Source organism: Schistocerca gregaria, chromosome 3, assembly GCF_023897955.1.
Source record: "Schistocerca gregaria isolate iqSchGreg1 chromosome 3, iqSchGreg1.2, whole genome shotgun sequence".
Lineage (NCBI taxonomy): Eukaryota > Metazoa > Arthropoda > Insecta > Orthoptera > Acrididae > Schistocerca > Schistocerca gregaria.
The window spans coordinates 247,324,259-247,346,245 of NC_064922.1; the positions used below are offsets into that span (position 1 = coordinate 247,324,259).

The window sequence follows — 21,987 nt, forward strand, 5'->3', positions numbered from 1 at the left end:
CAGCATCAGGTACCTGACCACATAATATTTGCACCAGATGATGTAATTAAAAATTGCAAAACTGGTTGTGCCTTAAATAAAGGATTTACAACAGCTGCAGTGGTTTTTATTCAATATTTTTTATTGACTTCTGACACAGCAAATCTTTATCAACAACTGGATTAAAATGATATATTAATTCCATTATGTATCAAACAAAAAAATCTGGATCTTTCTCATAACACTTAGCTCTTCTTACTCACCTGGAGCAATGTGCCAAGTTTTTCTACAAGAAAAACAAGTGCCACACACAAGGCTCCTATGAGAGCCACCATAACCTTCATGATAAAGCTTGCTCTAGCTTCTGAAATTGGCTTCTTCACACATGGTCGTATCAAGTCTTCAAATATTATTCCAGTCATGGAGTTGAGTCCAGTTGACATTGAACTTAAAGAGAAGAATAATGACGGAGAATTTTAAAAAAATTGATGTACCATCTAGTTATATTAGAATCTGACAAGTAAACATTATGTGAAGTTTATTTTCTTTACTTCTTAACATCACATTTTTAAATTTTCTCTTGTTTAAAATAATACAAACACTTACAGTTACATATTACAATAACAACAATCTACAATAGCTTACCTATTGTGCATATGTGACTTCATTGGTGTCAGTATGTATCTTATATAACTACAGTAGTTTTATACAGTTTTGAGTGCAAGCTAAGAACACATCCAAGACTGCAGCAATTTAATTGTTTGGTATGATGAGACAACCTTTTTCATTAAATGGAGCTGTAAATCACCACAACTTCTTGTACAGTTTCATAAAAATATTCGCAATAAAGTAGAGCAGTCAGTTAATCTTTGTGGCTTAATAGTTTGATAGCAAGAAGCTATGACAAAAAGATGGCATTGTGTTGCAAGCGGTAACAGTTGCCTTGTTTCATAAATTTTTGAACAAGACAGTCTACACCAAAGTTTTTAAGTGTATCAGTTTTCATGGAATTATGCCATCTTCAGATCTATGGGCTGTGATACTAGTGAGAGATTTTTAGTCTCACACAGTTTGGTACTCTCAAGCAGAACTCACACAATTGTTGACACACCAGGGATGAATTTTCACTGATAGTTTCCTGAGAGTATTTTGTGTAAATATCTGTGGGTCTTGTGATATCAAATGACAGAAGTTTTTACACACAGCAGTGTGAGAGATCACACTCTGTGAGATTTTTCGGTCATGGATTTGTGCATGGAGCAAAAGGTTGTGATGGAAGCTGCACTTTTAATACCTTTGGTAGGAAAGAAAAAGCATAAATGACCCCATTTATGTTGGATAAGAGAATCAATTAGGCAGCAGGAACTTGTCAGAATCTTATTGTAGAGCTTATGATGACAAATCCATAACACTATCAAAATTTTACAAGAATGACAGTGATGGAGGTGGAAGAGTTATTCCTTATAGCTGGATCTAAAATTGTCAAACAAGACACTACTGCGCATAAACCCATTAGTGTTAAAGACAGACTGCTTGTGACACAAAGATTTCTTTCATCTTGACACCAACACTTGTTCAAAAGCCAAATAGGGTAGATATCTGATAAATGAAGCTTTCCCAGACTTACTTCTATGAGAACGTTTTTGCTTGTATTGACTTAAGCGATCACTCATAAAATACTGAATGTCTGTTCTTTGACACCAAATATGATGATAAAATCAATAAATACAGATTCTTAAAAATTATAGCTGCTGAATAACATGCCAGTTTTGTCAATTCTTCCTGAGACAGAATGACAGAGAGGTTCTCTCTTTGAACTGCAGCCAGCCACTGTGGCTGAGCAGTTCTAGGCACTTCAGTCCAGAACCACATGCCTGCTACAGTCACAGGTTCGAATCCTGCCTCGGACATGGATGTGTGTGATGTCCTTAGGTTAGTTAGGTTTAAGTAGTTCTAACTCTAGGGGACTGATGACCTCAGATGTTAATTCCTATAGTGCGTAGAGCCATTTGAACCATTTTTTGGAACTGCAGAATATGCAGTAGGAAAGTCTTAATCAAGGAACAGAAAAGGAAAATCAATTCTCTTCAGACACACAGCTAGAGGAGGTAATGAAAGAACTGCTAAAGACTAAGGGAGTCAGAGGAGAGGAGGGTGGTTAGGAACTGGCAGCTGTCAGAAAGGCTGAGAGAAAGCAGACACAACATGGGAGTTTTGTTGTAGACACAGTGCTAGACTTAAGTGGGGAGGAATCTCAGACAAGTAGAAGTAAAAAATATGCAGCAGATTCAAACTGTGGTCAGGAAGCCTGATACTACAGAAAATGCTAGTAAGAAGAAAGTGCAGGCGCTAGATAGTAGCGATGGGCAAGATGTGATGCCACAGATGCACAAGTTGCTATGGTCAGAATACACTGCAGGTCTGGTGAGCTAGTACTCCATATTTTTAAACCTAGTGCAGGGATCAGCCAAGTGTTAGAGAACTTAGGGCTTTATGAAGGGATTTCATAAAGGAAGATGAAGTAAGGGTGAGACAAGAAATAGTTTGGATAGTAATTGGGTACTTTACTTTGGCAGTGGCTTGGTTGAAGCTCTCACCGTTGTGTTATCAACATGAAATTGGTTGAACTGTCCCAGCGCCATGACTGATCACAACTTATAGTATTGCAAATTATTGTGAGGCTAGGGGACTCTGGTGGCAGTTGACTATGGGCATATTGCATTTGTGTCAGTCAGGACTATCAATGAACAAGCTTTCACAATTAAGGTATTATTTTTTATCTCTGGCACAATCACTTTTTTATGATACAATCATAACCAGTTTCAGCTCACAAAGGCCATATGCAGACAGTCTTTAAAGGTCAAAACCAGTTATCACTATATCATAAAGAAGTCACTGTGTCAAAAATAAAAAATTATAAGTCAACTGGTGTCCCTTCAAATGGACTGACTTTTTTCAGAAGCTTTTGCAAGGCAGATTCTATATCTGAACATGACTGGTTGAGCTGATTAGTGAAAGCATATCTGGGCTTAGATTCAGGATATAAAACAGTGAAATCCTGTTGTTACAGGTAGGAGATTTAGATCATAAGATAAACACAAACAACTGTTCTCATCAGTGCAAGAACTTCTCAAGAAAACCCACAAAAGATAATAATTCATTACACGAAGATGTTTACTTATTAGGCATCAGAAGGAAAAATGGTCACAAGAACATGTAACACCAGAATTTACGCAAATCTAACACTCTATGTGGTCACATGCCAGTCTCCAATTACAACAGATTCTCAAAAACTCAAGATCACTGAAAGGAAAATAACATTAAGTCCTGCACGAAAACATTCAATACCTAGGCTAAGAAAACTAGAAGTAGAAGTGCTCCTGACTGAAACACAACCAGATGTATAATACATCATGCATTAAATGAAGCAGAACTTTGCAATCTAATAATAAAAGAGTATGATCTGATTAATTATTTGTGTAGATCAAAACAAATATAAAGATGGAGATGTTATTATACACAAGAAATTAGTTGTAGTCTACAAGATACTAAACAATGTAAGTATATAAACCTCCAAGCACGTATTGAAGAAGATTTTCTACTGATATAATGAGTGAACTATGAAGTATTTCCTGTGTGTACAGGTTCCCCAAGAGGTTATCATTATATTGCTACGTTTCTGAAAGAACTTGCGACATTATTACTGAAGATTTAAAATGAAGGATATTGTAAGATCTGTGAATTACAACATGGGTAAAGTATCAAAACAAAAATAAGAATTAAAATAAATATAATTAAAATGTAATACGAAAATAGAAATAAATGTATCTACAAGACACTGAAAAAACTGGTAGAAGCCGACCTCAGGGCAGATCAGTTTGGATTCCGTAGAAATGTTGGAACATGTGAGGCAATACTGACCCTATGACTTATGTTAGCACATAGATTAAGGAAAGACAAACATACATTTCTAGTATTTGTAGACCCAGAGAAAGCTTTTGACAGTGTTGATTGGAATACTCTCTTTCAAATTCTGAAGGTGGCAGGGGTGAAATACAGGGAGCGAAAGGCTATTTACAATTTGTACAGAAAGCAGATGGTAGTTGTAAGAGTTGAGGGACATGAAAGGGAAGCAGTGGTTGGGAAGGGAGTGAGACAGGGTTGTAGCCTATCCCCGATGTTATTCAATCTATGTATTGAGCAAGCAGTAAAGAAAACAAGGGACAAATGTGGAATAGGAATTAAAATCCATGGAGAAGAAATAAAAACTTTGAGGGTTGCCGATGACACTGTAATTCTGTCAGAGACAGCAAAGGACCTGGAAGAGCAGTTGAATGGAATGGACCGTGTCTTGAAAGGAGTATATAAGATGAACATCAACAAAAGCAAAACGAGGATAATGGAATATAGTGGAATTAAATCGCGTGATGCTGAGGGAATTAGATTAGGAAATGAGAGTCTTGGTCTCGAGTCTCTGCTGCAGAGTGAAAATCTCATTCTGGAAACATCCCCCAGGCTGTGGCTAAGCCATGTCTCCGCAATATCGTTTCTTTCAGGAGTGCTAGTCCTGCAAGGTTCGCAGGAGAGCTTCTATAAACTTTGGAAGGTAGGAGACGAGGTACTGGCAGAAGTAAAGCTGTGAGGACAGGGCGTGAGTTGTGCTTGGGTAGCTCAGACGGTAGAGCACTTTCCCACGAAAGCAAAGGTCCAAAGTTCCAGTCTCGGTGCAGCACACAGTTTTAATCTGCCAGGAAGTTTCAATGTTCATAGAGTTCATGAATAGAGAAAATGGAGATAACATAAACACATTCATAGATGAAATAAGACTGGAAGAAGTTACGTCTACAAAATTTTGGGAATTACTATTTACAATGTGCTCAGTTGAAGACAACATGCATACAATGTCTGCAAGTTATGCATTATAATATTTATTATGAAACAATTTGCACATTATGCTAACAAACAACTTCTATGAACAATGTACCATACTCTATTTGAATCACACTTGCAGTATGGGATTACTGTTTGGGGAAACTCCAGCAGCAATAATATAAAAAGAACTGCCTTCCATAACCTAAAAATATTGACATTTCCATCTATGTTCATACACAGAAAAATAATGTCATTAATCAAATTAATACATTAAAATATAAAAAATGCAAATGTTCATTCATGTGACTCAAGGAATAAAGATCGGCTGAGAGGTATGCTTCACAGACTGAGAGCTGCTGAAAAAAGTGCTTGACACTCAGTTGTACAACTGGTAAAGCATCTTCCTAAGAGTCTACAGGATAGTATGAGTGAAAACATATTCCAGAAGCTTTTAAGGATTATTTTATGGAAAAAGAATTTTATAGTGTAGAAGGGTATAGGTGTAAATAATGAAGAACACTATTATTAGTTGCATGTATGTACTTTAATCACTTGAATATCTTGTTGTAGGACTATGTAGTAAGTAAATAAATTTAAGACCTAAATATTAATCAAGAGAAAAGCATATGCACATTACTATCACTATTGCCAGTTTGATGTTTTCTGTAATAGGCAGGCTAAATATTTTAAGATATTAGTTGAAGTTGGTTTGTGCTGTATTACAAGTACAAACTCTGTGCATAACACAGTCAAATGGGACCCAATAAAAATCAATCAATCAGTCAAACAAATCAAACAATTAAAAGAGCCAATTCAGAGACACTGATGTGAGGAAGTAATTGGTCCAATAATTGTTTCAAGTGCAAAGGGAGTTGTAAAGCAGCATAATGATAATAATTTGGTATTGTAAGATTTTGTTAAGGTGTTATACACTAATTGTTGTTGGCATAATCTTCAGACCAAAGACTGTTGATCCAGTTCTCCACACTAATCTATCTTGTGTAAGCCTCTCCATCTCTGCATAACTACTGCGACCTATGTCCATTCTGAATTTCCCTCACCTTTCTCTACATTATTTACCCCTCACACATTTCCCCTTGCCAAATTATCTACTCCTTCATCCTTCAGGATGTGTCATATCAATATACCCCTCCTTTTAGGCAGACTGTGCCATAATGCTTGTTTTTTTCTCCCCGATTTGCTTCAGTACTCTTCATTACATATCCAGTCTACCCATCTTACATACTCGAATCAGAAAATAATTATTAAAACCATATCATCATTTTTCTTATTCTCAGCAGCAGCAGTAATAACATTTGTAGTAGTAACAACAGCAACAGTAACAGTAGTTGTAGTTCAGTGCAAAGTGGTACCCACACTAGAATTATGGTAAACTAGAATTGCATAGTTCCTTTATGATATGTATTACCTCAAAGCAGCACTAAAGACTCCAGCCATGAAGAGGCCAGGGAGGCCAGGGATACCCTTTGATATGGCCATTACAAAATGTGGCAGCAACTGATCAGCTTTCCCAATTTGCTGAAAGTTACGTAATGCTCTCTGTATTAAAAGCTATAATTTTGCATGTGTGATTACAAAAAATATCACTTCCACACTTCATGCAGAAAATTTCTATTTTGGAGTAAACTCAAAATAAAAGTAGTTTTTATCTGTAAAAACTACACTCAACAAAACTCAGCATCAGAAAATATTTCATGTTATCAGAAAAAAAGGCAGTATGTACATGTAATTTGATTTTGATTAAATTGTGCTTAAAATAAAGTGATGATTTCTTTACCTTTGTAGATATAGGATCACAGACAAAGAATGTAGCATAAATGACAAGTCCTGTGTAGCAGCACATGCTGACTATGCACGCAAGCCCTATGGCCAGAATACCAATTGTTCTGTAAAATTAAAAATGAATAACATAATTGTAGTGCAAATGGCAATTGTTACATCTCTGTGAAGAAATTCACAGTAGAATTGTTTTTGTTTTTAAAAGACAGAGACGAAATTTAGTAGAATTGAAGAACAATAAAATGTGGTAGAGAGCACATAAGGCATTAAAGCAAAAGTAACACAGGTTTCTTAATATTGGAAATGAGATTAGGCCTATATGTGAAGTGAAAGGAGGACAGCTGAAGCCATGTATCTTTTCATGACAAAAGAAAAGCAAATGGGATTGTAAAAATTGGGACATGACTTCTTTTCAGGAATGCCTGTGGATATCCAGCATCTCTAAATCTACACTCTGTACACAGCTATAAAATTTGTGGCAGCTGAAACCACAAAAATAAGCACAAGAGTACAATATCAAAGTTGAATGTTCAAAGAGCATCTGGATTTTACTTGTTAAAGATATTACAAACTTGATAAGGTGGTTCTCAGCTTGATTTAAGAATACATAATTCACAGTAAATTAAAGGTTAGGATTTTACTGCATCTGAACAAATTTATTGACTAGTGCCCTTGAAACTACTTAGAATTGATTTTTAGGTATCATATTTAAATGTTGAATGTTCAAAGAGGGCTATCAGAAATCCTTGGGTAACAGAAGAAATATTGAATTTCATTGATGAAAGGAGAAAATATAAACATCCAGTAAATGAAGCAGGCAAAAAGGAATACAAGGGTCTCAAAAATAAGATCGACAGGAAGTGCAACATGGCTAAGCAGGGATGGCTAGAGGACAAATGTAAGGATGTAGAGGCTTATCTCACTAGGGTTAAGATAGAGACTGCCTACAGGAAAATTAAAGAGACCTTTGGAGATAAGAGAATCACTTGCATGAACATCAAGAGCTCAGATGGAAACCCAGTTCTAAGCAAAGAAGGGAAAGCAGAAAGGTGGAAGGAGTATATAGAGGGTCTATACAAGAGCGATGTACTTGAGGACAATATTATGGAAATGGAAGAGGATGTAGATGAAGATGAAATGGGAGATAAGATACTGTGTGAAGAGTTTGACAGAGTACTGAAAGACCTGAGTCGAAACAAGGCCCCCAGAGTAGACAACATTCCATTGGAACTACTGACGGCCTTGGGAGAGCCACTCCTGACAAAACTCTACCGTCTGGTGAGCCAAGCTGATGTTTCCATCTAATACACAATATTTCAATGATCAACCCAGCTATCTTGTTCAGGTGATGTGAATTTTGTTCTCATATATACTCTCTTTCTGGTCTCCAACCAGATTGTGCACTATTGTTGGTCTCACGCCATTATTTATAATAGAGTTTGAATACTGATACACACTACACCATTTGATGCTATTTCATTTTACAAAGCTCACACTGATATCCATGAAACGCAAAATCTCTCAGCATTTTACAACTCTGGTGAATGTGATGGCTGACAAGACTTTAATAAATTGAGTGTTGGGTGCCAGGTTTTATTTAAACTGAAACCTCTGTCCTTGTTTATTAGGTGCCTGATAGTTTTATTTTGATAGACTCTTTAACTATGCTGTCCCAGAAACTTGGTATTTGGAGTACAACACTAGTCTCAGCCTAATTCATTTCATGATTATGTTTGAGGAAGCACTCAGTGATACATGATTTGCTTGCTCATTTTAGTCAGGTATGTCAATGATGTCAATTATGTTCCTTGCATTTCTCCTCGACTGTTCTGATAGTCTTCCCCACACTAGACATGCCACATTTGCATGAAATGTGATACCCATCTGGCTTTTGGAGATGTAGATCATCTTTAACAATACAAATAATGCTTTTGTCTTAGCTAAAGGAAGTGAAATACCCTGCATACCATATTTCCATATAAGCCTATTGATCTTCCCATTTATTGGGCCAGCATAAGGTAGATGAGCAATTTTTGGCTTCTGTTCCTTGGTCTCAGTCTCAACCTCTTCCTCTTCAACTGGAGTAAAAAGTATTACTTGCAATTATTATAGATAATCTAGGTCTCTGAAATCCAGGTGTGAATCACATTCTGTGCAAGTGTGGCATATCTTGCGTTGGACAGACTAGCAGAACAGCAAGGAGAAATGCAAGGAACATCAGAAACATATCTCGAAAGAGCAAGCAAGCAAATCAGCTGTTGCTGATCCAAACATCATGTTTCTGGGGCAGCACAATTAAGGAGTCCATCAAAATAAAGATACCAGAAAATCTAATGAACAAAAATGGTGATTTCAATTGAAATAACATATGGGGTCCAGCTCTCGATTTTCATCAGCCATTACATGCACCAGAGTCGAAAAATGCTGAGGAGAAAATTTGCATTTCATGGAATATCAAAGCAAGTTTTGGAAAATAAAAGAGGATCAAAGGGTGTAGTGGGCATCAGGATTTGAACTCAGCTATAAATAATGGTATGAGATGAACAATAGTTCACAGTCTTACTGGAGTCCAGACAGTGAGTACACATAACAACAAGACTCACAGCACCTGAAGAAGACAGCTGGGTCAGTCATTGAAATATTATGTATAAAATCAAAACAATAACTCACTAGAACAGCTGGAAGCACACTAATAAACAATCACGCTGAAAAAACATGAGAGATCACAGCAAATAAATGTACTTGGGCATTTTTTCTATCTTCTGAAAATCAGAAATTTCCCTTCTTTCAAGCTTTGATGTGATCTTTTAATAAAGGAGAAAACTTTATAGAGCAGTGTGAAAAGTCATGTAGCTGTCAGAGAAATGAAATGTACTCTTTAAGGAGTACCAACTGCTTAAGTGTCAATTTATAGTCATGTGGACTCTCTTCCTAATGGTTCACATATGATGCAAACATGTAGTTCTGTTTTGGAAAATGCAGAAGTATGAATTAACCCAGTGCTCATCAAAAATCTTAGCATCCAACAAAGGTTCGTTGATTCAGAATAAAATAAGAAAATAAAATTCTCAGAACATAAAGAAAACACATGATACCTAATTTTGAGATATGTTCAAGAAACTTCTGATGATTCCAGATAAAAATTCCAAAATTCCCAAAATCCTGCTCTTTCAAACACATTACATGTACACAAAAATAACTGTTGAGTCATCTATTGGGCAGTCATACAAATGAAAGGAAAGCTTTAGTGCATTTTTCTGACTTATGACAACAACTGCCAGTGTAAACATGGGAGAAACTGAGAGATGAATTCTGAACCATAGCTGACATGACTGGGCTAGCAGGGATAACAAAAATGCTCTCACTGCTGGTGTCACAGAGTACATTTTCATCCCTGGAACTGGACAGCTTAGCCACTGGACTGTCACCACTGAAAGCTGTTGCATCATACACTACTGGCAATTAAAATTGGTACACCAAGATGAAATGCAGATGATAAATGGGCATTCACTGGACAAATATATTATACTAGAACTAACATGTGATTACACTTTCACGCAATTTGGGTGCATAGATCCTGAGAAATCAGTACCCAGAACAACCACCTCTGGCCATAATAACGGGCTTGATATGCCTGGGCATTGAGTCAAACAGAGCTTGGATGACATGCACAGGTACAGCTGCCCATGCAGCTTCAACACAATATCACAGTTCATCAAGAGTAGTGACTGGCATATTGTGACGAGCCAGTTGCTCGGCCACCATTGACCAGACTTTTCAATTGGCGAGAGATCTGGAGAATGTGCTGGCCAGGGCAGCAGTCGAACATTTTCTGTGTCCAGAAAGGCCTGTACAGGACCTGCAACATGCGGTCGTGTGTTATCCTGCTGAAATGTAGGGTTTCGTAGGAATCGAATCAAGGGTAGAGCCATGGGTCGTAACACATCTGAAATGAAATATCCACTGTTCAAAGTGAACAAGAGGTGACCGAGACGTGTAACCAATGGCACCCCATGCCATCACACTGGGTGATATGCCAGTATGGCGATGACGAATACATGCTTCCAATTTGCGTTCACTGCGATGTCACCAAACAAGGATGCGACCATTGTGATGCTGTAAACAGAACCTGGGTTCATCTGAAAAAATGACGTTTTGCCATTCGTGCATCCAGGTTCGTCGTTGAGTACACCATCGCAGTTGCTCCTGTCTGTGATGCAATGTCAAGGGTGACCGCTGCCATGGTCTCCGAGCTGATAGTCCATGTTGCTGCCAAAGACGTCAAACTGTTCATACAGATGGTTGTTGTCTTGCAAATGTCCCCATTTGTTGACTCAGGGATCGAGACGTAGCTGCACGATCCGTTACAGCCATGCGGATAAGATGGCTGTCATCTCGACTGCTACTGATACGAGGCCGTTGGGATCCAGCACAGCGTTCCATATTACCCTCCTGAACCCACTGATTCCATATTCTGCTAACAGTCATTGGATCTCAAACAACGCGAGCAGCAATGCCGCGATAAAATAAACTGCAATCGTGATAGGCTACAATCTGACCTTTATCAAAGTTGGAAACGTGATGATATGCATTTCTTCTCCTTACACGAGGCATCACAACAACGTTTCACCAGGCAACGCTGGTCAATTGCTGTTTGTGTATGAGAAATTGATTGGAAATTTTCCTCATGTCAGCACGTTGTAGGTGTTGCCACCAGTGTCAACCTTGTGTGAATGCTCTGAAAAGCTAATCATTTGCATATCACAGCATCTTCTTCCTGTCGGTTAAATTTCATGTCTGTAGCACTTCATCTTCATGGTGTAGCAATTTTAATGGCCAGTAGTGTAAATGAAGAGCCTCTGTTGATTATGATGAGGTTTCCAGTGACATGTTCTATCAGGGCTGCCATGATGACAAGGCAGTTAGTTTCCAATCGGTGAATTCAAAGCTAACAGTTTTTTATTTTAACCTTGGGGATTATGAGCAAAAGCATACAAGGAGGAGTCCCTATTCCATTGAAGGAGAAATAACAATAGCCTCCACCCCCTCTACCAAGCTCTGTACAGGCTATATTTGTTAATATTATTTATGCCATAAAGGGGGAAGGAAGCCACCCTCACTGAGCCATTTGTAGAAGCCATATACACTTCATATAGTTCCGTGTAGTTTGAAATGGTGAAACAGGATTGATCACCCATCCCCACCATGTGGGAATGTATAGAAGATAGACCTTAGCCCATAAATGCCCATGTTTTTTTTTGAATTGTCAGTTCCACTAGGCGTCATGACAGTTGTGGCAAATCTGTGATGGTCACCTCCTAACCAGTGTCGTGTAGGACTTTGCATTTCACATCTTGCCCCTCTCCAGTTGGCACGGGTTGCACAATATTTCTGTACAACGAAATTTGCATAGCCCCTATGTACAACCTACACTTTCCATGCATAGCTTTTTGTAAGCACTGGTAGGAAACTGCTATTTACTAGACTTCAGTGTTGGTTTCCTTTTCAAATTTCCCCACGTAGCCAAGCCCAATACAGATGTCACTGACATAGTACACATTACCATCTCAATTTTCAGTGGCAACAAGAGCATACAGGTGTTGATCACTTGTAATGATTAAATATGACACACAGACCTTCTGCTAACAACAGTATAAGTTTGCATGTAGATTTATTTCTGTGAGGATGAGCATCCCCATTATTTTAGTGTCACATGCACAGGAAGGTGGATGATATGATGTATTTTAACTGCTGAAATTACCAAATGAAAAACAGTCCCTAGAATGTAATCAGATTTGCACTGAAGTGAAAACTGAATTTTCCATACAAATTAGTATCATATTTCTACTAGTTATAACCATGTTTTGAGTAGACTGGAGTTCATTCTTTTTTTACAAGATAATATATGGAAGAGGAAAGAAACTTTGGATTGATTATGTGGAAGAGTTATATACAAATAGATAACATGAGACTGGTTTCAGAACATGAAGGGGAATAGAGTGAAGAAACCAAAGGTCCTAAAATATTTACATGGGAATTTGTGAAAGCAAATAATGAACTACAGGAAAAGAAAGCATTAGGGCGTGACAGAACACCATCTGAGGTACTGGAAGTCTTAGGTGCAAATTCAATAGCCAGATTGACTGAAACAGCAAACAGAATTTTAGACTCAGGAATCTGACCACAAGATCTACATACGATAATTCTAACATATTTACCTAAAAAGTACAATGCAAAAGAATGCAAAGACTATAGGACAGTTAGTTTTTTCATTCATGTTACAAAGGCTATAATGATGAAAACTATCAATTTTTGACAATATAATGTAATTCGATAGGTAAAAAAATCTTCTCACCAAGTGGCAGCAGAACACACACATAAAAGAAGGTTATAACTAAGCAAGCTTTTGGAGCCAGTTGCTCTTTCTTCTGTCAGGAGGGTTGAAGGGGAAGGAAGAGGGGTGAAGGAAAAGGACTGGAGAGGCTTAGGAAGGGGTAGTGTTTGGAAAAGTCACCAAGAACCGTAGGTCAAGTGAGACTTACCGGATGGCATGAGAAGGAAACAGCCTTTCCTTGTTTTATTGAATGGGAAAAGGCATCCAACACAGTCAACTGGAGTATACTGCTGAAGGTTTAAAGGATGTTGGTACAGTTTGGAAAGATAGAATGTTAATAAAGGAGATGTACACAAGGAAAAAAGTGACGGAGTATGGAATGAGGAAAGAAATGTAAATGAATGTGTGCGAGAGGAACTGGGACCTGATAACTTTTCTTTGTTTTTTGTTTGTTTGTTTATTTGTTATGCACGCTAGTAGAACCAAACATGATTCAGCTTTAGTCCTTTGTGTATTTTACATCCTTACAAAATATAAACTACATTTTATAAATAATAAAAATTAGTTGACCACTTAACAGCTGCGCTTCTATGTAACTAAAGCAATTACTTTTGATGCAAGTACAGTTTATATGCACAAACATAGAGTCATCTATATAATTGTTGTTGTTATTTTGTACTCAGTAGAACATCCTTCATTGTGTTTTTCAAGGAAAAGAGTTTTCTATTATTATTGATAAACACAAAAGTCATTTAGCAATAACACAAACATATCTTATATAAGCTCGACGAAGTACTGAATCAGGACCTCATCCCTCTGTTTCACATTACAAATCAACAATTTTTTAATAAAATCTCAGTTTAACATTGACAGTTTCAATTTAGTTATAAATATTGTTTATTTTTAAGTAAGAGACAGGAGGATAACCATGCAGAACAAGAATGTTCTGTAGGTTATGCAGCCCTTTAAATATCCTCACTCAGTTTCTAGATGGTTCACTACTTCCAATTTATAGAGGAATCTAACATATGCAGACAAAGCAAACAAAATGAAGTAATGTCTGACAGGTATGCAACACATCTAACATGGTGGTAATATGCAGACAAAGCAAACAAAATGAGGTAATGTCTGACAGGTATGCAACACATCTAACATGGTGGTAATGTGGTCACAATCTTAACTGACCAAAGCTACTAAGCAACCTACCATCGTCTACACTTGCTTATGGTAGTCAAAGGGAGCTAACAGTAGTTTTACAACTCTAGGTGGAAGGCAAGGATGCTGTCACTGAAGCTGTTCAATATGTATGGAGAAGAACCAATACACAAGATGATAGAGGACACAAGAGAAGGAGAAACAATAAAGACTATAAAATACATAGATGATCAAGCAGTTCTGGTGGAATCAGAAAAGGAGCTGCAACAGATGTTGAAGAGTATTACAACAAGGGGCAAGGAGTACGAACTGAAGATAAATATATGAGAATAACTCCAAAAGAAATGCAAACTATTTTTGTAAAAATACTGTTTTCATTCTGCATGTGTGAAAGTTTTACATTGTGTAGATACATCCTTCCCACTTGCTTTCAAACTTAGTTCAACCTGTTCCCATGAGTGGCGCCATCACAGCATGTCTTCAAGATGGCTGCTGCACTTGACGTTCATCATAAGCAACATGCTCTCATAGAATTCCTGTGCTCTGAAAACGAGACAGTGGGAAACATCCACAAGATGTTGCAAAAGGTGTATGGAGATGCTGCTGTCAATTGCAGTACATTTAGTCGGTGGGCAAGCAGGTTACGTGATGAAAGCGAGCACGGCAATATTAAGGATTGTCCTTGCAATGGCAGGCCTCATACTGCACACACTCCTGACAACATGCAGAAAGTTAATGAATTGGTGACTGCTGACAGACGCATCACAGTGAATGAATTGTCACGCTACGTTAGGATAGGGGAAGGAAGTGTTTGCAGAATACTGAAAGTGTTGGCGTTAAAAAAGGTTTGTGCCAGGTGGGTTCCCAGGATGTTGACAGTGTCTCACAAAGAAACAAGAAAAATGATTTGCAGTGAACTTTTGGAACAGTACGAGAATGGTGGAGATGAATTTCTTGGAACAATTGTGACAGGTGATGAAATATGGCTCCATCATTTTTCACCAGAGACGAAGAGGCAATCAATGGAGTGGCATCACGCAAATTCACCCAAGAAAAAAAAATTCAAAACTTCTCCTTCTGCTGGAAAAGTTATGGCTACGGTGTTTTTCGATTCCAAAGGACTCTTGCTTGTGGACATCATGCCAAGTGGAACCACCATAAATTCTGATGCATATGTGACGACAATGAAGAAACTGCAAGCTCGACTGAGTCGTGTTCGGCCACATTGGCAAAAGCTGGATATTTTGCTGTTGCACAACAATGTACGGCCACATGTCAGTCAAAAAACCATGGAAGCAATCACAAAACTCGAATGGACAACACTGAAACACCTGCCTTACAGTCCTCACTTGGCTCCATGTGACTATCATCTCTTTGGGAAACTGAAAGACTCTCTTCGTGGAACAAGGTTTGAAGATGATGACTTCCTTGTGCATGCTACCAAACAATGGCTTCAACAGGCTGGTCCAGAATTTTGCCGTGCAGGTATATAGGTGCTGGTTCCAAGATGGCGTAAGGCAGTTGAGAGGGTTGGAGATTTTGTGGAGAAACAAAAATATTGTTCCTAAAGGATGTATCTACACACTGTAAAACTTTCAAACATGTATAATAAAAAATGGATTTAAAAACAATAGTGTGCATTTCTTTGGAGTGACCCTCATAGAAAAGATAAACGTTATGAGAATAAGCAAGAAGAAAGTTTGAGTTAATATATTCTTAGATAGAAAAAAGATAGAACAAGTAAAATTCTTTCTGTAACTGGAAAGTTGTATGGCATGCAAAGTAGGGTATTAATGACAAACAGATTATTTAGAAAGGGTAAGTAGTCGCTAACATCTAGCATAATTCATATGAAGCTGAGGAAAAGATTTATTAAATGCCATGTTTGGAGTGCAGTGTTATAGAGCAGTGAATAATGGAGAGATGAAAGCAAAGAAGAAAGATACTTAGAAAATTTTTAAATGTGGGTATGGAGAAGAATGCTCAAGGTGAACTGAAAATTTCATAATGAAGGAAACAAGTGAAGAAAGAAGATTACTGGAAGAGATCAGAGAGAAGAAAAAATGAAACACATTCAACAATTTTTCTATTTATAGATGAATGATGTAAACCCACAGTGAGTCTTGTACAAACCACAACAGAAGACTGACGCCAACCAACAATTACAACATGGATAATACCATCACAGCAGATTGTCATTGCACAGACACTATGGGAAATTCACTTAATCTCCCTCATTTTTATTAATAAACATATTCTTAGATCCCATATAAAAATCAGATAGAAAGCTCCATCACTGTTGAGAAGGTCATGTGTCAGGCAAGTCTCAGTCATGTCTTAGAACACTGTCTTACTAATTTGGAGCAACAGATGAGACTTGAGTTCTCTAAGCGCCCATCAGTTTTGATATAACAATTGCTGTGAATGAATAAATTCCTGATTTAGCTGATAGCAACCAGCATTCTTGTATTGTTGAGCTTGTGTATTAATTGTCTCACCTGTGGCCTGCGGAGACATTGGTCTCCCCGTGGGAGAAAAAGCAATCAAATTGAGGTAATGCCTGACTGGTATGCAACACATCTAACATGGTGGTAATGCAGTCACAATCTTAACTGAGCAAAGCTACTAGGAAACCTACCATAGCCCCAGGACTGCTGTACACCTGTGTGTCTAGCTTGCAGGTAAGCTTGAGAATTGTGACAAGTGTATCTCCTTAAATATACCCATTCCTAATGATACCATTCAGTCATGCTTCCAAGAGACCATCAGGTAGAAATACAGAGCAAAGTGGCACAGTGGTTAGCACAATAAACTGGTATTCAGGACGATGATGGTTCAAAGCAACATCTGGCCATTTGGATTTAACTTTTTCATGATTGCCCTAAATTGCTTAAGGCAAATTCCAGGATGGTTCCTTAATCCGAGGTTGTACTTCATCTCTGTCAGTGGGTTGTTAGACTCAAGTCTTCGTTTCTTCATTCCTTCAAATAGAACTTATATCTAACTTTACATCAAATATTTACAACAAAATAAGCATATAGCCTGCCAGACATAGTTATTAACCATGTATGATGAGTTCTGAAAATGTATATAACTTACATTTTTGCTTTCCTTATTGATGACATGGCAAGAGCTCGTTGTACCATGGCTTGATTAACAGCAAAGGCAGCAAGTACACTAGTGTAGTTTCCTATAACAACACTCCAGATAGTATGTCTCTCCGTTGGATCCATACTTACTCTGCAACAATAAAGAATTAACAGTGGGGAATTACTTCTACTCATTCTACTTTATTTGTACAAATTAGCTAAAAAATGGCTGGTCAGCAGCTACATGTGTCTTGACAGTTGCTTCCATATACATAATCAGAAGTGGATTTCTCAATATTTCAGTATGAGAATGCACATATTCATCTCTGTTCTTGCACTAATGGCAGCTTTTAGGTACAATTTGATTTTTGAATGCTGTTGCTTTGTAACATATTAAATGAACAGGATACTCTCAAAATACATAGCTACAGGAAAGGAGAAAACAAAGGAACTTTTAGAATGTAAAGAGCAGGCAGTGAGATGCAAACATTAAAGAATACTTTGTTGAGTGATGTGACTGAATTAAGATTCATAGAGCAGGAGAAGTAATCCATATTTATACTACAAAACTAGATTTATGTTGCTTCCTGGCCTTGAAAGGCAAAGGCCCCAAGTTCGAGTCTCGGTCCGGCACACAGTTTTAATCTGCCAGGAAGTTACATATCAGTGCACACTCCGCTGCAGAGTGAAAATCTCATTATAGATTTATGTTTTCAGAAGAAATAGTGTGTAATGCTTTGTCAGTTCAAGCAAATTAGCTTGTTGCTTTCCATAGTGCCAGACATTATGCGCTTTCACAAGAAGGATTATTTGGTACCTGCAGCTGAGCAGTTATTTTCAAGGAAACTTGATTTTCAAAATGTCTCTTCTGTTCTGTCATAAAACAGAGATGGAGAAACAGCTGGTAAGACTGCAGAGAAAATTGTGTTTCTTGCTCATTTTCTTCAGTGTTGGATGAATAAACCAGGCTCTCTTGTACTGCTTAGAATGAATTACTTTCCAGCAATTTCATGAAAGTTACTAAAATTATTATATGGACCGCATCTTTATAATACCTTGTCAACAGAGAAAAAATTTTAAAGGTAGCTAAATACTAAATACTAAATAATTTCTCCCTTTATTTGTGGCTGCAAAAGTCAATGAAATAGGTAACAGATTGTCTCTTATTTTTTCTGTTGGCATGAGCGATGTGGGGATTGAATTGATTGAATTACAGCTGGAATTATTATATCTTTACCGCAATGAAAAGAAGTAAATTTTTGCGGAAAAGCATTTTAAATCAAATTTTCAAGTTAGTGGCGCTCAAAAAGTGCTAGCAGTATTGATGCTTTGATGAATGAAGAAAACAAGGCCTATTTAATGTGCGAACACATTAGCCAGGAAACAAAAGTTTGTTTATTTGTGTGAACAAGCTGTTTGTCCTATCTGTCATTGCACATGTCATCTTTTTAATCTCTTTGAACACACTTGTCAAATTAATAACAATTTGCTTTAGTCCACTCTATCATCCCTTTAACAGGGGCCAGCATGTTCTGGAGCACTGTGTTATATCTTAGAAGCTATATTTAATTTTAAGTTCTTAAGTAAGAGAAAACCATATACTCAGTTTGGCATGTTGTCAAAGTTATATCTCAATTATAGTAATTCAAAGAAGTTACTAAACTGGTAGCATTAAATCTGAAAACTGATTATGTTCAACAGAACCGAAACTGAGTATTATAAACAGTCAGACATAACATAGTAAAAAGTAAAACTCAATTTCATACTGAGAAATAATAATTGAATTTAAGTTATTATATTGAATTTCAGGCTTTCAGAAATATATATCCTTTCTTCTAACTTCAGAAACAGCTGCTGGAAGATAACAAATGCTTCCTAATTTTATGGAAATTACAGTTTCAAAAATTAATGTAATTGCAAGTGACAAATATTATATGTGAATCTTCGAATTTCAAAATAATTTTGCCTGTGGGAGGGCACAACAATTGAGAAAAACCTGTGCATGGTTTTATATATGGCATGTAATAGTTCATCAGTCTTACAAGCACTATAATGTCATAGAAACAATTGAGAACATTTTTGAGATTCAAGGACAGACTTTTATAAGAAAAGATATGTTAACAACATTTTGTAGGATCAAAGTAGATACTGACAAGAGCATCTCCTGTTACAACTGTGGCTGAATTAAGAAAATATCAAAGATATATATAGCAGTATTTTTATGTTCCGTATGAAATTAAAATATTGTTTTACCTGGTGAAATGAAATGATCACATGAATTGGGCAGTAAGTTGCAAACAAAGACAAATTTTGGTAGAATGGTTTGTCTGCTGCTCAATCATAAGGTGTCATATAAAAGGGTCATTGAGCTTGTTTGGTAAACACTGCATATTCGCTTTTTATAAGTGTTTCAGCTAATTTTGCACCTATTTTTTTAAATTTCTTATATGTAATTACTTTTCAGCATATGGACAAAAAATATGCCTTGTAGGTATTGTGGTACATTACAAAATATTCTGAAGAAAGATGAATTAAATTTGTATGATTTTATGATTTTCCAGCTTGATGATTTTGAAATGTGCTTGGGTATTCAGTCAGATTGCATCAACCAGTTGAAGCGCTGGGACCACAATTAAAGCTGACAGGTACTGTGAGACCCTGAAAAAACTCAAACGTGCAATTCAGAACCAGAGAAGTGGAATGTTGAGCAAGGGCGTACACATTCTCCATGACAACGCTCGCCCACACTTCGTTAGGCAAACTATTGCTCTCCTGCAATAGTTTCAGTGGAACATAATCACCGGCCCGCACTATAGTCCTCACTTGGCACCCAGTGACTATCACCTGTTCCCTAGGTTAAAAGAACGTTTGGCCAGAAAGTGATTAAGCTCCGACAACAAGGTGAAAGAAGAGGTTCGTAACTTTCTGAACAGCATGGCGAAGAGCTGGTATGACATGGGCATACAAAAGCTGCCCCATTGTCTACAAAAATGCTTCGGCAGAAATGGTGATTATGTCAAAAAATAGCTAAATGTTCAAGCTGTAAACTGATGTAAACCATTGTAGAAATAAACAGGTCTATGTATTATAAAAAAAAATTGGAGACCTTGTTTTGGGATTACCCTCATATTTCTCTTAATGTCAAGACAAAAGCCTCGTTTTGGGCTGTTAAAGACAACCTAGGACCCTGAAAACCAGGAATCTTTTTCATTCAGTGCATGGCAAGTTGGGCACCTCCCATCTGTTGTTTCCCTCCACTGATAATTAACATATTTTTTCCTAAATTCATTAATTACCAAAATGGCCATTTACATAATGTATAGCATGCCCATGAAAACTTAAATATTTATAATTAGACCTAGGACAGAGTAAATTTATTAGTCAGATCATTCATTTGATTTTTCTAAATGCACTGAAATAATTAGTTTGGCTGGAGACATGTTAATTAGAAAATGCTATTAATTAAAAATATTCATACACTACGACTCTGCAGATTTTGAGTGAGCAAGGAGACATACTTCAATATTAGGACCTATACTATTCAGCAGTGTAATAATCCAATTTTACATTAACACATATTTTTTTCTGGAATTAAAAATCTTATGTTAACTGAATTTGAATTTCATAGAGGCAGCCACTTTTCAGTGAAAATTCAGTCATAACTACTGTGATATTTTGTATTTGGATTATATACTTTGTTGCCCGAATTTTTCTGAATAATCTTACATACATTACTAATTAATTGGAGCACTAATTAATGATTTCAACTATATTTTCCTAAATGGCACACATTCATATAAATGAGAGGGCTCACACTGCAGAACAAAAATAATGTGCATGTATTTTTATAAATATGTAACCAGCAATATTTTTTATAAATCAAAATCATATTAGCTTTTGTAGTTCATCAGAAACAGTGAATTCCTACCTACCCAAATTTTAAAGAATTACAAAGTTTTGACACTTTGTTCTTATGCCACTTGGTATAAGACCACACCTAACATGAAAGAATTAGCCTGCAATGAGTTTGTAATTGAATAACACCTATACCTGCTCATTTGGAAAATGTAGGACAGTTGATCTGGTGGATATGTTAAATCAAAAAGATTTACTGTGTTCACAATGTGTTTCACATCCTGCTGCTTATTACTGAATACTTCAGTGATAATTTTAATAATTACTCTGAATATGAACTTATCTCTGAAGCCAAAGTATGTGTCATTCTGTGACAATCACTTGTAATAGCAGTGTTGACTAATGAGAACAAAGTCTTGCTGTGCACTCATAATTAGCTTTGGTGATTCCATTTAATCTGACAAATATTGTGATATCTTTTCTAAATTGTGTGGACATGAGACAGAGTGATTTATTTTGTGACTTATGTTGATTGTTTATTTGCCACTCTTGGACAGTTGTGAACTATAACATTGGTGTTAGGTTACAGTCTTCAGACTGCACTTATGGAGTCATTGTCAGGTGTAGTATATGGCTACCCATTTCTTGGTACCAGACTGAAGTATATGAACTTCAAGGTTTGGTGTGGAGTACATTATTGACAATAATCTTCTTTTAGACCAATATTTCAGTCATTTTTCAATGCAGTTGCAGGCTATCAAGGACATCCATACAGGTAAATTGGGTAGACTACAAGTGCAGGAAAACGTATGTAGGTAAGACCATCCAGATGATACAGAAAAAAGATGCATATAGTATAAGAGTCACACAGATAAGGAATAACCAATGAAGACAACTGTGACA

At 36.9% G+C, this 21,987-nt stretch overlaps 1 protein-coding gene across 1 annotated transcript in view; it reads right to left on the minus strand.

Moving 5' to 3' along the window:
- The window catches only part of LOC126356272 (sodium-coupled monocarboxylate transporter 2-like), a 189,498-nt gene that overhangs the window by 36,605 nt on the left and 130,906 nt on the right, over window positions 1-21,987 (minus strand). The window contains exons 8-11 of the mRNA XM_050007123.1: window positions 17,240-17,380; window positions 6,650-6,758; window positions 6,281-6,390; window positions 243-426 (exon numbers count right to left, since the gene is read on the minus strand). Of these exons, the coding sequence (XP_049863080.1) occupies window positions 243-426; window positions 6,281-6,390; window positions 6,650-6,758; window positions 17,240-17,380 (544 nt within the window). The remainder of the gene's footprint in view (window positions 1-242; window positions 427-6,280; window positions 6,391-6,649; window positions 6,759-17,239; window positions 17,381-21,987) is intronic.